Source organism: Elephas maximus, chromosome 17 (genome assembly GCF_024166365.1).
Source record: "Elephas maximus indicus isolate mEleMax1 chromosome 17, mEleMax1 primary haplotype, whole genome shotgun sequence".
NCBI lineage: Eukaryota > Metazoa > Chordata > Mammalia > Proboscidea > Elephantidae > Elephas > Elephas maximus.
In genome coordinates this window covers 61,554,531-61,571,651 of record NC_064835.1, presented here as the reverse complement: position 1 = coordinate 61,571,651, position 17,121 = coordinate 61,554,531, and the positions used below count along the sequence as shown (strand labels likewise).

At 42.8% G+C, this 17,121-nt stretch overlaps 1 protein-coding gene across 4 annotated transcripts in view; it reads right to left on the bottom strand.

Moving 5' to 3' along the window:
* Positions 1-13,616, bottom strand: part of SLC4A5 (solute carrier family 4 member 5) — a 101,358-nt gene extending 87,742 nt beyond the window's left edge. For 3 of the 4 annotated variants that reach the window (XM_049856591.1, XM_049856592.1, XM_049856593.1), the window contains exons 1-3: positions 13,535-13,616; positions 7,988-8,068; positions 5,689-5,880 (exon numbers count right to left, since the gene is read on the bottom strand). In XM_049856591.1, the coding sequence (XP_049712548.1) occupies positions 5,689-5,880; positions 7,988-8,066 (271 nt within the window). In that variant the 5' untranslated portion in view covers positions 8,067-8,068; positions 13,535-13,616. Of the gene's footprint in view, positions 1-5,688; positions 5,881-7,987; positions 8,069-13,534 lie in introns of those variants that run through there. The other variant, XM_049856594.1, reaches the window with a different exon arrangement.
* Between the last annotated feature and the right edge of the window lie 3,505 nt (positions 13,617-17,121).

Here is a 17,121-nt window from a genome sequence, read left to right as displayed (position 1 = left end):
GGAACCTAAAAGAAAAATACAGACACCCAAGCACTGACGTGTCAGGATCCTTATCATGCTGCTGGCTTATATTTCAAAACTATCCTGGTGGTTAGGAACTCTAGAGTGTATACAACCAAAAGGTTGCTGGTTCAAATCCACCCAGTGGCAACACGAAAGAAAAGCCTGCCGACCTACTTCCTTAAGATTACAGCCATTGAAAACCCTATGGAGTAATTCTACTCTGACACACATAGGGTCACCATGAGTCAGAATCAACTCCATGGCAACAGGCTTGGTTTGATTCTGGTTTTTGGAATAAAAAAGGGTGTTACCTAACATTGGCTTCAAATTTATGTTACGATTATTAAATGAAACCAGTTGCCATTGAGTTGATTTCGACTCATGGCAACCCCACACGTGCAAAGTAGAACTGTGCTCCATAGGATTTCTATGGCCGTGACCTTTCAGAAGCAGATCACTAGGACTTTCTTCTGCTGGTTATTAATACTATCATTTATTTAACAAAATTATAATGAACCACCATTTGCAGAACACTTTTACAGGCACAAAGCCCCTTTACATACGCTGTCCTGTTTGAGCCTTGCTATAATTATTCTGCAAGGCAGGACCTGAGAGAGTCTTCCCCATCCTCCATCTGCACAGCCTGCCTCATGCTTGGGCCAGCTGTGTCCACCCCTCCCTCCCCACCCAGTCCCCACTGTTCTGCAGGGACCCCCTCCTCTCCTTTGTAGTGGGCATTCCCACTTGGGCCATGTGGCTGGGTCTGCTGGGCCCCCTGCCTGGGCTGTCTGGGTGGATTCAGAGAATGGACAGGATGCTCAGAGAGGATCAGCACATGGAGCCAGGTGTCCTACAACAAGGAAACGTGGGAGATTCTGGCAAATATCCCACTAATGCGGGTAGGATGATTCCTGCCCTGTTTTAACTTCCATCCTACAAGTCACCATGACACAGCAGACACAGGGCTTGGATCTGGACTATACGTGCAATGCCTCAGTTTTCTTGAAAGAAGTGAATGACTGAAGGGTGAGCCTTCTACCACCCCATGGAGAATGGCAGAGCAAACTCAGCCCCCTCAGGCCACAGAACAGGCACCAAGGCTGTGGGCTTTGCTGGCAGGCTTTGTTGCTCCCTTAAACTGGGGTCTTGAATGTATTCTTAGGGGTATTGGGTTCTACCTGAATTTTAAAATTTTGTGTTTCCAGCTTGATGATAATCTTAAATATATTTCTTTTATCAGATATAAGAGCAAAACTTTTCTGTTATAACTCATAATTAGAAGACATTTTCATAGAATAAACTCTAGTTAATTAAGATACTGGAGCCCTGGTGGTGGAGTGGTTAAGAGCTATGGCTGCCAACCAAAAGGTCGGCAGTTCAAATCCACCAGCAGCTCCTTGGAAACCCTATGGGACAGTTCTACTCAATGGCAACGGGTTTGGTTTGGGAATTAAGGTAGTGTTTCTCAATCTTGGGTATGTGGCCCCTTGGGGCTCTACAAATTATAAATGCATTTTCATGGGTCCACATGAATTAATTTCCTCTTTAGAAGGGGTCCTTGCTTTGCTCTGGAATCCACAGGCGTTGCGAACGGTTAAGTGCTTGGCTGGCTGCTAACCAAAACTCTGGCAGTTCAAAGCCACCCAGAAGCATCTTGGAAGAAAGGCCTGGCAATCTACTTCTAAAAAATCATCCATTAAAAACCCCGTGGAACACTTTGGTGAGTGGCACCCGGGGTCTTAAACGCAAGCAAGTGGCCATCAAAGATGCATCAATTGGTCTCAACCCACCTGGAGCAAAGGAGAACAAAGAACACCAAAGACACAAGGTAAATATGAGCCCAAGAGACAGAAAGGGCCACATAAACCAAAGACTACATCAGCCTGAGACCAGAAAAACTGGATGGTACCCAACTACCACCGATGCCTTCCCTGACAGGGAACACAACAGAGAATGCCTGAGGGAGCAGAAGAACAGTGGGAGGCAGACCTCAAATTCTGGTAAAAAGACCAGACTTAATGGTCTGACTGAGACTAAAGGGACCTTCTGTTAGCCCAAGACTGGAACCATTCCCAGAGCCAACTCTTCAGACAGGGATTGGGCTGGACTATGAGAGAGAAAATGATACTGGTGAGGAGCGAGCTTCTTGGCTCAAGTAGACACAGGAGACTATGTGGGCAGCTCCTGTCTGGAGGGGAGAAGAGAAGGCAGAGGGGGACAGGAGCTGGCTGAATGGACACGGGATACAGGGTGGAGAGGAGGAGTGTGCTGTTTCATTAGCCGGAGTGGAGAGCAGCTAGGAGTACAGAGCAAGGTGTGTATACGTTTTTGTCTGAGAGACTGACTTGATTTGTAAACTTTCACTTAAAGCACACAGACACACACACACAGACAGACAGACACACACACACATACCGCTGTGGAGCACATTTCTACACTGACACATATGGGGTCGCTGTGAGTTGGAGTTGACTTGACAGCAACTGGTTACTTTACACCAGCTTGAGACACACAGCCTGAAATTCCCCGTCCTCTGAGGTGCTCCCATTCTCTCTCCCCTGTTCCACAGCCATGCCAAGGAGAAGCCGGCCACGCACATGGTCTGGGAACCAGGCGCACAGCAGGCCGTGAAGGAAGAGATTCGTACATGAAGCATTCTCCATTGTCTCCCCTTTGGCTCCCAGTTAAAACCAGCATCCCCTTACCTGAACCAGAAACCACCAAAGCAACCTAATCTACCATGTGTACCCATTTCTGTGGTTCACCCTATGGCTCCTCCAAAGCCTTTGAGCAGAGAGTACCAGCTCAAAACCATTTTCCTCTTCTCTGGCTCAGGGGCCCCAACCCTGAACGTGGGGAAGGTGGTGGGGTGACAGAAGAACTCCCCAGAGACTATTTCATGGCGGGGAGCAGGAGGTTTCCCCACCAGGCTTTCTTTCTCCTTGGTCTCTGATATTCCTATCTTTGAACATTGTGAGTATATGTGTGTGCATGCGTGTGCATGCCTGTGTACATGTGCATTTTAATCAGAGCCCACCTCTTAATACTGGACTTCTCCAAAGGACTCCCCATGAATTCATCTCCCACGTCTACTCTGGAAAAGCCACAGACCCCAGTGGGCCCAGATCCTCTGATAGGAGATACAGGGCAGTGGCAGATGGGGTGGTTCAGAAAGCCTCTGGACGTCTGGGGTCTTAAATGCTAACAAGCGGCCATCTAAGATGCATCAATTGGTCTCAACCCACCTGGATCAAAGGAAAATGAAGAACACCAAGGTCGCACGATGACTATGAGCCCAAGAGACAGAAAGGGCCACATGAACCAGAGACTTACATCATCCTGAGACCAGAAGAACTAGTTGGTGCCCGGCCACAACCGATGACTGCCCTGACAAGGAGCACAACAGAGAACCCCTGAGGGAGCAGGAGATCAGTGGGATGCAGACCCCAAATTCTCATAAAAAGACCAGACTTAATGGTCTGACTGAGACTAGAGGAATCCCAGCGGTCATGGTCCCCAAACCTTCTCTTGGCCCAGGACAGGAACCATTCCCGAAGACAACTCATCAGACATGAAAGGGACTGGACAGTGGGTAGGAGAGAGATGCTGATGAAGAGTAAGCTACTTGTATGGGGTGGACACTTGAGACTGTGTTGGCATCTCCTGTCTGGAGGGGAGATGGGAGGGTAGAGAGAGTTAGAAGCTGGCAAAATTGTCACAAAAGGAGAGACTGGAAGGGCTGACTCATTAGGGGGAGAGTAAGTGGGAGTAAGGAGTAAGGTGTGTATAAGCTTATATGTGACAGACTGACTTGATTTATAAACTTTCACTTAAAGCTCAATAAAAATTATTAAAAAAAAAAAAAAAGCCTCTGGAGGAAGTATGTCAGGTCTCCTCCCATGAGGATGCTAAGACACTGTCACTGCCTCTGACATTCCTTTTATTTATTTTTTTATTATTGTACTTTAGATGAAGATTTACATAACAAACTAGCTTCTCATTAAAAAATTAGTACGTATACTGTTTTGTGACATTGGTTACCAACCCCATGACATGTTAATACTCTCCCTTCTTGACCTGAGGTTTCCTATTACCAGCTTTCCTATCCCCTCCCACCTTCTAGTCCTTGCCCCTGGGCTGGGCTGGTGTGCCCCATTTAGTCTCGTATTGCTTTATGGGCCTGTCTAAACTTTGACTGAAGGGTGAACCTCAGGAGTGACTTCATTAATGAGCTAAAAGGGTGTCCAAGGGCCATACTCCCGGGGTTTCTCCAGTCTCTGTCAGACTAGGAAATCTGTTCTTTTTTGTGTGTGTGTGTGAGTTAGAATTTTTTTCTACGTTTTTCTCTAGCTCTGTCTAGAGCCCTGTACTGTGATCCCTGTCAGAGCAGTCAGTGGTGATAGCCGGGCACCATTTAGTTGTGCTGGACTCAGTCTGGTGGAGGCAGTGGTAGTTGTGGTCCATTAGTCCTTTGGACTAATCTTTCCCTTGTGTCCTTGGTTTTCTTCATTCTCCCTTGCTTCCGATGGGTTAAGACCAGTGGAGTGTCTTAGACAGCTGCTCACAGGCTTTTAAGATGCCAGATGCTACTCACCAAAGTAGAATGTAGAACACTGTCTTTATAAACTACGTTATGAGCTAGGTGTTCCCTGAGGCCATGGTCCCCACAACCCTCAGCAATTTGGTCCCTCAGGAAGTTTGGATGTGTCTATGGAGCTTCCATGACCTTGCCTTGGTCGAGTTGTGCTGGCTTCCCCAGTACTGTGTACTGTCTTACCCTTCACCAAAGTTACCACTTATCTATTGTCTATTTAGTGTTTTTTCATTCTCACCCCTCCCCTCCCTCATAACCATCAAAGATGGTTTCTTTCGTGACACTCCTTTAAAAGTTTAGATGTAAGAGGAACTAATCTTGCCTTGCTCAAGAGAGTGGAACTGTATAGTAGAAACCAACTGAATGCCATTTATTATGCAGATTTGAGATATCTAGGGGTGAAATCATGTCCCCAGAAGCATCAGTAAAGTTTATAAAGGATAAAATGTCACTGTTGTGCTCGAAGGACTCTACTCCTTTTCAGTCCTCTTAAGACTGATCATTTTATTTCCACAAGAAGGCAAAAGACCAATTTTTAATTAGCCCAGTGCTGATTTCTGCAGTAGCAGAGGAGGGATGTGGGGGCTTTGTATAATGGGAGGAAGTGTCCCAGGGGTCTGCAAGCTGCAATGCAGGGTGACTGGATAATTCTGTCCCATTCCCTCAAGCTCAGGTGAGGAGAGGGGAAGGAGGTAATAGAATAAGGAATCCAGTTGACTGAGCACAATGCCTTGTACTAAGCAGTTGTGCTTGTTATTGGTTCTTAGGGGCAACAGCCACGTGGCCTCTAGGAATTTGGAAATGAAGGAAATAACTCTGAGACTTAAATTGTGAAATCAACACAGAATGGTTCAGAAAGGAGGTCTGTCTTGAAGTCACCAGATAGAGACAGAGGGCTTCAACCTGATTAAAGGTATCCCACAGCAGGGAGCTTGATCAGCAGTGGAAGCAGAGCAGAGGGGGCTTGAGAGGCTGAGCCCAGAAGGCATTACCCCCATTCTCCAGATAATTCCCCTGCCCTGCCGGGCCCTGTCTGAATCTACCAGCAGGATGGCTCCCCAGAACGCGTCCTCGCCCCGCAAGGAACTCACGGGTCCTGCTGACTTGATCCACTCTGCCTTCCCGGCTGTTGCCCCTGCTCCTGGGATCATTCAGCTCCTGCTGCTGCTTGTCTGGCTGCAGGCCCCAGCGGACTTTTTGCATGCCAGGAAGTTGTCCTTTCTGATCTCTTTTTCTTTGAGAGTAACTGGGGACTGGAAGCCCTGTGTTGATGGAATGGCAGTCTGTGGGACAGCACAAAAGGAGGGTGGGGTGGAGGCAGAATTACTGAAAACTGGCATTTCATGTCAAAATTCACCAATGACAAAGAGATGGTGCCCCAGAAGCAAACAGAAGACTTGGACATGGCCTGAACAGGGCCACTTCCCCAAGGCTTGAGTTAACAGAGTTCCATTTCTGAACCAACTCAGCAGTTGCTAGACGGGTACCCTTGGTGCTATAGTTAGAATTCTGTTAGAATGAGCACAGCACCCATCTCCTCATTCGTGTTTGTCTGGAGCACTGATGACCAGATATGGCCTATGACACATAGTCCAGAAGAGAGTCCCTCAGTGGGCCACTCTTTACCCCCAAATGCCAAGCCCTCTCTTTAGTTGTTATGGGAATGTAGAACGCATTTCCTTCGGCTGCCGTTGTTACTAACGACTAAGAACTACTGGGACTGCTTATCACAATAAATTACTATGTGTTTCTCAAAGCTGGTTTACACAAACTAAAATTTTCAAGAACTAGAGTTAGCAAGGATTGTTAATCAGTATTATACTAACCCTGGGCAATGCACAAAGCCCCCAACAGGTCTGTGCACACAGAGGCAACTGGAATCCCCTCCGTTCTCAGGAAGGACATTCTGTTACAGGTTTATCACCAGTGTTGGCTTGAGTTGGCCATCATTTTCCATTGCTACTATTCTCTCTTTTTAATTATAAATTTCTGCTAATATAGCTTTAGGGTGGATGTCTTTTATTTGTTGTGGATTGATTGGTTAATTCTACAACGCATAGTGATGACTGTTTGTACCAACAATGTCTTTGACGTATGATGTTCTGATGTTGAGGCTCTAAATTGAATCACCTGCATCCAGTAAAGCTACTTTCCTCTCTCGGACCTTTATAATTTTTCTTCCCTTTTCCTTCCTTCTTTCTTTCTTTTCTTCCCTCAATTTTTTTTTTTTTTTTTTTTTTTTGAGGGAAGTGAGAATGGGTGGGTAAGTGAATGGGAGGATCTTCTGCCCTGCTCAAATGGATTGCCGTAAAAATGTTTAAAAACCACTGATCTGGAGTACCTATGAATCTGGAACCTCTGGGTGACAATTTGCTCAGGAGCAGGCTGGTTATTAAGACCATTTCTGAAGACTAAGAAGAGCAATTGACATTTGAAAGGCTGTGGTGGTCTGGGAAATTGAACTTTCTGTTTTTATGCCACAACCTACATTAACTTGAGTTTATTTGTTTTTTCCTGGAGGAAAGTGCTGCCTCTTGGTTCAAACTCCTGAAATGCAGATGCTAGATGGCTGGACATTCATTGGCAGGAAATATCAGCTGAAAACCACACCAAGCAGAATCCTGGGGAAGCATGTCTAAGATTTGCTTAGTTTTTTAGAAATTTGTTGAGTGTCTACTCTTTGACTGGTGCATTGCTACCCCGAGCCTAAATTCTCCTTCTTCGTTTGTGGGACCTCGCCTCTCATTGCAAACATCTTGCAGAGTTTGGCTCAGGACACAGCAACTCCACACTGCATTCCTCTAAGAAGGTAGCCCCAGGCTGGGTCTACACACTCTGCAGCTCGGCAAGCATCCAGCTGGGCAGTGAGCTTAGTGCTTCCCACTGGGTGGGGCTGGGACTCCAGCTATGGCAGCAGCCCCTTCTGCTTGCATCTTCATAAGCCCTATGGCTGCTTCTCTGGAGAATATGGGATGCTTACGGTCTCTGAATCTTCGTTTGGGGTGCTGGTCAGCAATTCTGGAGCAACAGAAATGTTCCCACTCGACACCCTTTTGCACTGGTTTTAACTGTGCTGCCGTTTTTGGAATCTACTACAGTTTTTTTTTTTTTTTTTTTTCAGGGCTTGTAAAATGAGGTGAGTTTGTTCTGTGTGGGCGGAATCTATGCCCTTATCCATACAGGCACGGTGCTGGTTCCTGTCTCTGTCTCAACTATGCGGTCCTTGTAAGACAAGGTGAAGGCTCTTCCCACCAGATCTGGAGGACACACTGGTGACAACTCAGCAGGGGGACCTGATGTTTAGATTCCCCAGATCGAAGGGTGAAGGGTCGTTATAAGATTACTGGAGGGATTTTCAGTCCCTCCCAATCTGCATCAAAATGGCCTTACCTTCTGGATTCTGATATCTCCTCCTGTAGTTAGCGGGGTCCAGCTTTCCTATCCCAACCTTCTCCTCCTCTACCTTCATGACTATAAAGTAAAAAATGTACATAACCTTAAAATCTATAATTGGATTTCAAGGAGAAATTGTCAAACCCACAATTGCCATGGAGAGAGACCTTAATACAGATTTAAAAAAAAAAATTAAGGCTAAAGAAGGTAAGAACAAATTGAAGATGCTCAAAATATATATGTATATGTGTATATATATTCTCCAACAAATAGAGAGCCCACCTTCTTTTCAAATACAAGTGGAACATTTACAAAGAGACCCCATACACTAGGTCACCCATCATGGATTGAATTGTGTCCCCCAAAATGTGTATCAATTTGGCTAAGCTATGATTTCTAGTATTGTGTGATTGTCCATCATTTTGTCATCTGATGTGATTTTTCTATGTGTTGTAAACCCCATCTCTATGATGTTAATGAGGTGAGATAGGTGACAGTTATGTTAATGAGGCAGGACTCAATCTACAAGATCGGATTGTGTTTTGAGCCAATTTCTTTTGAGATTTAAAAGAAAGAAGGGAGCAGAGAGACAGGGGTAACTTATATCACCAAGAAAGGAGCACTGAGAACATAGCATGTCCTTTGGATTCGGAGTCCCTGCACTGAGAAGCTTCTCAACTGGGGAAGATTGAGGACAAGGACCTTCCTCCAGAGCTAACAGAGACAAGAAAGCCTTCGCCTGGAGCTGATGCCCTGAATTTGGACTTGTACACTACTAGACTGTGAAAGAATAAATTTCTCTTTGTTAAAGCCATCTACTTGTGGTATTTCTGTTACAGCAGTACTAGATGGCTAAGGCAATATCGCTATAGTAAAAATAAATAATAAATAAAAATTAAATAAATATATCTTTGGAAACTAAAAATAATTTGAATCATGGGCTTATCAGGAAACCACATAGAAATTATTAAGTATTTAGAACTCAGTGTTTACAACTACTACATATTGAAACTTGTAGGGTATAGTTGTGCTTAGAGGGAACCAGAAACAGAAGAAGAGAAAGCAAGGAGGGAAGGGAGGGAGGGAAGGAGGGAAGAACAATGAAATACCAAACAAGTACTAGACATATTAATAATCCAAAAAGACAACTATATGATTGAATTAAAATTGCCAAACCATTTTCAAGACTACTCAAGAGAAAAAGACAGAAGTAAACATTAAGTCAAACAATTAGAAAGAGAGCAGCAAAAGAAGCCCACAGTAGCCAGAAGAAATGAAATAATAAAAATTAAAGCAGAAATAAATGAAACAGAGAATGGAAAAACAATAGAATGAATCAACAGGACTAAAAGCTGGTTTTTTGAAAGGATTAATAAAATTGACAAGCCACAGTCCAAACTGACAAAAGAAAAATGGCAGAAGATGCAAATAATCTGAATAAGAAATGAGGTGGGTGACATTACATCAGAACCTACTGAAATAAAAACGATCATAACAGAATATTATGAAAAATTGTACTCCAACATATTTGAAAACCTAGGGGGAAGGGACAAATTTCTAGAAACATACCACATACCTAAATTAACACAAACTGAGAAAGAAAATCTAAAAAGACCTATAAAAAAAGAATAAATTGAAAGGGTCATAAAAAACTCCCCTCTACCACCAAAAAAAAAAGCTCTGGTCCAGATGCCTTCACTGGAGAATTCTACCAAACATTCAGAGAAGAGTTGACACCAACTCTACTCAAGCTATTCCAGAATGTAGAAAAGGAAGGAATACTCCCGAACTCATTCTATGAAGCCAGTATATCCTTAATACCAAAGCCAGGCAAGGACATTACTAAAAAAGAAAACTACAGACCAATATCCTTCAGGAATACAGACTCAAAAATTCTCAACAAAATCCTAGCCAATAGAATACAACAGTGTAGCCAAAAGATAATACATTGCAATCAGGTGGGATACACACCAGGTATGCAAGTTTGGTTCAACATTAGAAAATCAATCAACATAATCCATCACATAAACAAAACAAAGGAAAAAATCACAATTGTATCAGTAGATGCAGAAAAGGCATTTGATAAAGTCCAACACCATTCCTGATTAAAAAAAAGAAACTCTTACCAAAATAGTAATAGAAGGGAAATTCCTCAACATAATACAGGCAATTTATACAAAACCAACAGCCAATATTGTCCTCAATGGAGAGAATCTGAAAGCATTCCCCCTGAGAATAGGAATCAGACAAGGATGCCCTTTATCACCATGCTTACTCAACATTGTATTGGAAGTCCTAGTAAGAGCAATAAGGCAAGAAAAGGAATAAATCATCTACACTGGTAAGGAAGAAGTAAAACTATCCCTATTTGCAGATGATATGATTCTACACATAGAAAATCCTAAGGACTCCACAAGAAAGTTATTGGAACTAATAGAAACGTTCAGAAAAGTAGCAGGATACAAGATTAACATACAAATATCAGTTAGATTCCTCTACATCAACAAATACAACTGTGAAAGGAAATCAGGAAAACAATACCATTTACCATACCCACCGCCCCCCAAGATAAAGTGCTTAGGAATAAATCTAACCTGGGACATAAAAGACTTAAACGAACAAAACTATAAAACACTACTGCAAGAAATCAAAAGAGACCTACATAAATGGAAAAACATACCATGCTCTTGGATAGGAAGACATAACATTGTGAAAATATCAATACTACCCAAAACGATATTTAGATATAACGCAATCCTGATACAAATCCCAACAGCATTCTTCACTGAGATGGAGAAACTAATCACTAACTTTATATGGAAGGGAAGGAGGCCCCAGATAAAGCCTTATTAAAAAAAAATAAGAACAAAGAGGTTTCACACTTCCTGATCTCAGAGCCTATATACAGCCTCAGGAGTCAAAACAGCCTGGTACTGCTACAACAGACTCATCGATGAATGGAACAAAATTGAGAACTGAGACGTAAATCCAACCATTTGTGGACAGCCTATCCTTCAACAAAGGATACTGAGTGGGGAAGAGACAGTCTCTTTAACAAATACTGCTGGTAAAACTGGATGTCTATCTGCAGAAAAAAGAAACAGAGTCCATACCTCATACCTACACAAAAACTAACACAAAATGGATCAAAGATATAAAATCTAAAACTATAAAGATCATGGAGGAAAAATTAGGGACAACACTAGGGGCTCAAATATATAGCATAAATAGATTACCAAACATAATTAAAAGTGCATATACAGAAAAAAAAGGAACTAGATAAATGGGACCTCCTAAAAATTAAACGCTTATGCTCAACAGAAGACTTCTCCAAAAAAGTAAAAAAAGAACCTACAGATTAGGGAAAAAAAATTGGCTATGGCATAAACAACAAGGGTTTGATCTCTAAAATTTATAGAAAACTTCAACCTCAACCAAAAAAAAAAAAAAAGACAATCCAATTAAAAAATGGGCAAAGGAAATGAACAGACACATCACCAAAGAAGACATTCAGACTAATGACAAACGTATGAAGAAATGCTCATGATTATTAGCAATTAGAGAGATGCAAATCAAAACTGCAAAGAGATACCATCTCACCCCAACTTTAATGACACTAATCAAAAAAAGAGAAAATAACAAACGTTGGCAAGGATATAGGAAGATTGGAACACTTATATACCGCTGGTAGGAATGTAAAATGTGCAATCACTATGGAAAACAGTATGGTGCTTCCTCACAAAGCTAGAAATAGAAATAGAAATAGAAATATGATCCAACAATCCCACTTCTGGGTACATATCCTAAAGAAATAAGAGCTGTGACACAAATAGACATATGCACACCCATGTTCATTGCAGCATTATTCACAATATCGAAAAGGTGGAAGCAACCTAAGTGCCCATCAACAGATGAGTGGATTAACAAACTGTGGTACATACACACAATGGAACACTATCCAACGACACTACATAAAAACATCTCACAGCATGAATGAGCCTGGAGGGCATCATGCTGAGTGAAATAAGTCAGCCACAAAAAGATAAATATTGTATAAGATTGGTTTTATAAAATAAAAACAAAAGGTTTACACACAGGAAAAAAAAAAGACTCTTCGATGGTTACTAGGGATGGGGGGGTGGAAAATTATCTAAGAGATAGTAGACACGAGTTAATATTGTTGAAAGGAAAGACAATACACAATATGGAAGGAGTCAGCACAACATGACCAAAGCCAAGAAAGGACGTTGAGAGGAACACAAGAATAAAGGACAACTATGGTAACAATTTCGACTCATCGCGACCCTATAGGACAGAGTAGAACTGCCCATAGTGTTTCCAAGGGGCGCTATGAGTCAGAATCAACTCGACAGCACTGGGTTTGGTTTTCTTTTGGTATGGTAACAATGTGCCATATATAGATGACACAGCCTTGCTTGCTGAAAGTGAAGAGAACTTGAAGCACTTACTGATGAAGATCAAAGACCACAGCCTTCAGTACAGATTACCTCAACACAAAGAAAACAAAAATACTGACAACTGGACCAATAAGCAATATCATGATAAATGGAGAAAAGATTGAAGTTGTCAAGGATTTCCTTTTACTTGGATCCAAAATCAATGCCCACGGAAGCAGCAGTCACGAAATCAAATGACACGTTACACAGGGCAAATCTGCTGCAAAAGATCTCTTTAAAGTGTTTTAAAAAAGAGCCCTGGTGGCCCAGCAGTTAAGAACTACAGTGAGATATGGCTGCTAACCAAAAGATCAGCAGTTCAAATCCACTAGCTGCTCCTTGGAAACCCTGTGGGGGCAGTTCTACTCTGTCTTATAGGGTCGCTGTGAGTTAGAGCAAACTCAACGGCAACGGGCTTTTTGTTGTTGTTGTTGTTTGTTTGATGGGAACTACTATAACATAGACAATCCTGCAACAACAATTTATTAATTGATACATAGATAGACAGATATGCCAAGAGGTGAGGGAGAGGGTAAGGGAGAACACTTACCGGCAGATACAGGTTGGGAGGCAGAAATTTCTAAATACATGACTGTAGGTGCTCCTCATATATTAATACAGACAATAGAGCATACAAGTGGCACAGTCAGGGAAACCTCTTAGACATAACTAAACACCTCATGAAATGAGGTTCCCAGGCTTGAAGGCAAAGGACCATAGACTAGGGGGATATTTATGTCAATTGGCAAAACATAGTTCTTGAAGACCGTGCTCTACATCCTACTATGATGAGTAGCATCTAGGGTCTTAAAAGCTTGTGAGTGGCCATCTAAGATACAACTGTTGGTTTCTTCTAGTTCAGAGCAAAGGAGAGGGCAAAAAATCTAATGACCCAAGGGAGCAATTAGTCCAAAGGACTAATGGACTACATGAACCATAGCCTATACGACCCAGACACCAGAAGAACTAGGTGGTGCCCAGCTCCCACTACCTACAGCTCTGACCGGGATAACAACAGAGGGTCCCAGACAGAGCAGGAGAAAAATGTAGAACAAATGATCAAATTCACGAAAAAGACCAGACTTACTTGTCTGTGAGAGACTGGAGGAACCCCCAAGAATATGGTACCTGGACACCCTTCTAACTCAGACCTGAAGCCGTTCCTGAAGTTCACCTTTCAGCCAAACATTAGGCAGACCTATAAGACAAACAGTAACACATGTGAGGAACATGCTTCCTAGATCAATCAAGTATTAAATCAAAGGGGCAACACTTACCCAGGAACAAAGACAAGAAGGCAGGAGGGGACAGGAAAACTGGACACGATGAATCTAGGGTGGAAAAGAAAAGGCGGAGAGTGCTGACACAATGCAGGATTGCAGCCAATGCCATGAAACAATTTGTGTATAAATTTTTGAATGAGCAACTAATATGCTCTGTAAAGTTTCACCTAAATCACAATAAAAAAGCAGTAAACAACATTAGAAATGAAAAAGGAACATAGCTAAAAATACATTAGAGAATTAAAAAAAAAAGTTATAAGAGAATGCCAATACATTTTAAAGCTCATTATTGTTAGGTGCCATTGAGTTGGTTCCGACTTATAGTGGCCCTGTGTACAACAGAATGTAACTCTTAAAGCTTCCAAAAAAAAAAACCAAACCCACTGCCGTCAAGTCGATTCCGACTCATAGCGACCCTATAGGACAGAGTAGAACTGCCCCATAGAGTTTCCAAGGAGCGCCTGGCAGATTTGAACTGCCAACCTCTTGGTTAGCAGCTATAGCACTTAACCACTACACCACTGGGGTTTCCTTTAAAGCTTGGATAACATAATAATAAAAACCTCCATTATTATGTGCCAGGCACTGTTTTAAGTGCTTTGCATGTATGACTTAGTTTCATCTTCTTAACAACCATATGATATAAGTGACATTGTTATTTCCCATTTCACAGGGAGAGAGAGACAGAGAGGAAGGAAATAAGGGAGGGAGGGAGAGGAGGAGGAAAAGAGGAGGAAAGGGAGGGAGAAAGGAAGGAAGGAAGGAAGAGAGAAGTGAAGACATGAGAGATAGAAGCGGTCTGATGTGGGTTTCTGACAGTCTTCACTTCCAGGTTCCAGGCCCTTCTTGGGATCTGGCTAAATTCCTGTCCACAAGAATCCCCAGTGGCCTTATAATAAATCCCTCCTTTTCTCTTCAGTTAGCATCAGTTGATGTCAGTCACTTGCATCCAAATAATACTAACCAGTACAATTATCTACAATACGTTGTCAAAGAAATTGTGGTAGCAACATGTTAGTCCCTGGCGTGTAGCAAATTAAAACCTTAATGACAGCAGTTTTTCCTGCTTCCAGCTGCTCCTGGGGGGGAAAGGGAGGACCGTTGTGAGCTGGATAGAGCTCCAGAAAGGAATCTACCACATTGTTAACGTCTTTAGAGTCTAATTCTCTGTTGTTGTTGTTGAGTGCCTTGAGTCAGTTCTGACTCATAGCGGTCCTATAGGACAGAGTAGAACTGCCCTATAGGGTTTCCAAGGCTGTAATCTTTAAAGGAGAAGATCACCAGGTATTTTTTCCATTAAGCAGCTATTGGGTTCGAACCACTGACTTTTCAGTTAGCAGCCAAGCACTTAACCATTGTGCGATCAGGCTCCTAGTCTTTAGAGTCCCATTCTCTAGATCACCATTATTCTCCCATTCATCTTTAGATCACAGATCGCTTGTGATTGTGGCTTTGTGGCAAGGGATCAGACTAAATTCTCCTTTGTCCTGAGTCATTTAAGTTCCCCTTTTCAGTTCCTGCCCTGCCACAGCCTGGAATCACATCTGGGATCCCTGAGAATCCAAAACCCTAACTGCAAAAATCAGTAAGCCCTAAGTCTGTAAGGCTAAGGGCCAGAGTGCAACACCAATGAACTGGTCCCTGCCCGGCAGCCCTCCTGTCCAGTGCAGCAAGAAGGTGAGGGTACAGGGAGTTTTACGGACATACAGCACATTTTGACCATCAAAATCTTGGTGACTGAATTGCCTGCCACTAAACCCCCCTCCCTACCCACCATCCACAAGGGCACATCAATTCAATTCAACAAATCCTTATTGACTATCCACTTTGTTCTAGATAGTTGCACTAGACACTGCAAACAAACAAACAAGATAGTTTAATTGTTATCGAAGAAGGACAAAGCATTGTGGTAAATCCTCAAGATTATACATCCATGTATCTGGAGGGAAACAACTAGAAAAAAGTTGTGCTATATTCAGCCATGTGGGAGTTTTCCTCCTCTGTCCTTTAAGCCATTTGACCTTTATATCTAAGAATATGGAACTGGTGAACCTCTCTGGTAAAACCCACAGTATTTCAGAAAAGGATCTCCCCCAGGGCTCATCTGGGATCATTTTGTGAATGGAATTGACAAGAATGACATGAGGTCATGCTGGGCTTTACAAAGCTAAGCTGGAAGCCAGGGAAACACCACCCTCCCAACCAATGGCTGTCCATTGTCTCTGGACCCTGCAGAGCCAAACACCCTGCCCCAGGAGAGAAAGACAAAGGAAGCAAACAAAATGTCCCTCACCAAACTCCCAGTAACAAAACCAGGTACAGCATCCAAAACCTAAAAACAAAAGCGTATAACAAAAGGAGCCTAGTCATTATTTGGTTTCCATCCCAAGATGTTACATTAGCAGATGTCATCTATTTTCCCACAGTTTTCTGTGGAAGAGGCAAGTCTCAAGGCTTTTGCTTACTTCATAAATATCTCAGCTGGTCCCACAAATCTGGTGAAGACAACAGAAAAGTCATGCCAGACGAGAAAGAGTCTCAATGCCATCAGATGAGAACAAGAGAGATGGAACTTGCCAGGGTGTCAGGGAAAGCAAGAGTCTCCTGGCATTTCTATTAATTTGAAGTGAGCTCAGGCACCAGGTGACTAATATGATATACTTTTTTAAGGAAAGGCAAATACCTAAAGCTCATTTCAAGGATTTATCCAGCTTTCCTGGTATTCTCCTTCTCGTGTGTGTGAAGCTCAGTCCTAAATACTCTGTGTTCCTCCTAACAGGCACAGTTCCACTGTCTGCATAGCTTTGTCTTCTATCTCTAAAGTGCCAAGTTGCAAACTTACCTTCACGTTCTTGGCACTGGAAACCAGGATGCCAAATCCAAGGAAGGCCCGAATCTCTTGCTCTGTTCCTGTTGGGTGGCAAGAAGGTCACTGTGATTTCTAAACTGAACAGTATTTGGGGCGCTGGAGATTGACTTCTGGGGCTCAGTGGCAGCCAGCCATGTGACCAGGTGGGGTCAGAGACAGATGTCTGGTTGGTTGATGGACGAGGGTTGGGCAGGATCTGAATAGAGCTGGCCACCGTCATAAGCAGACATCTATATTTCTTACTGGATTTTAACTCAGTGATCTTTTTTATGGCAATGGTATGACCCAGCCTTGATTTCGAAATGCTGGTTTATCTGCTCGCATTTTTTTTTTTTTTAACCACAAATCCTTTTTGGGTCCTATCTTGGAAGGATGTTAGAGCTAGAAGGGACCCTAGAGATGATCCACAATCTCCTATTTTATAGAGAGGAAAACTGAGCCCCAGAGAGGGAAAATGGCATTTTCAGGAGCCAGCAAAGTTTGGTCCTGGTGTTACAATCTGGGGTGATCCTGGCTGGCTGG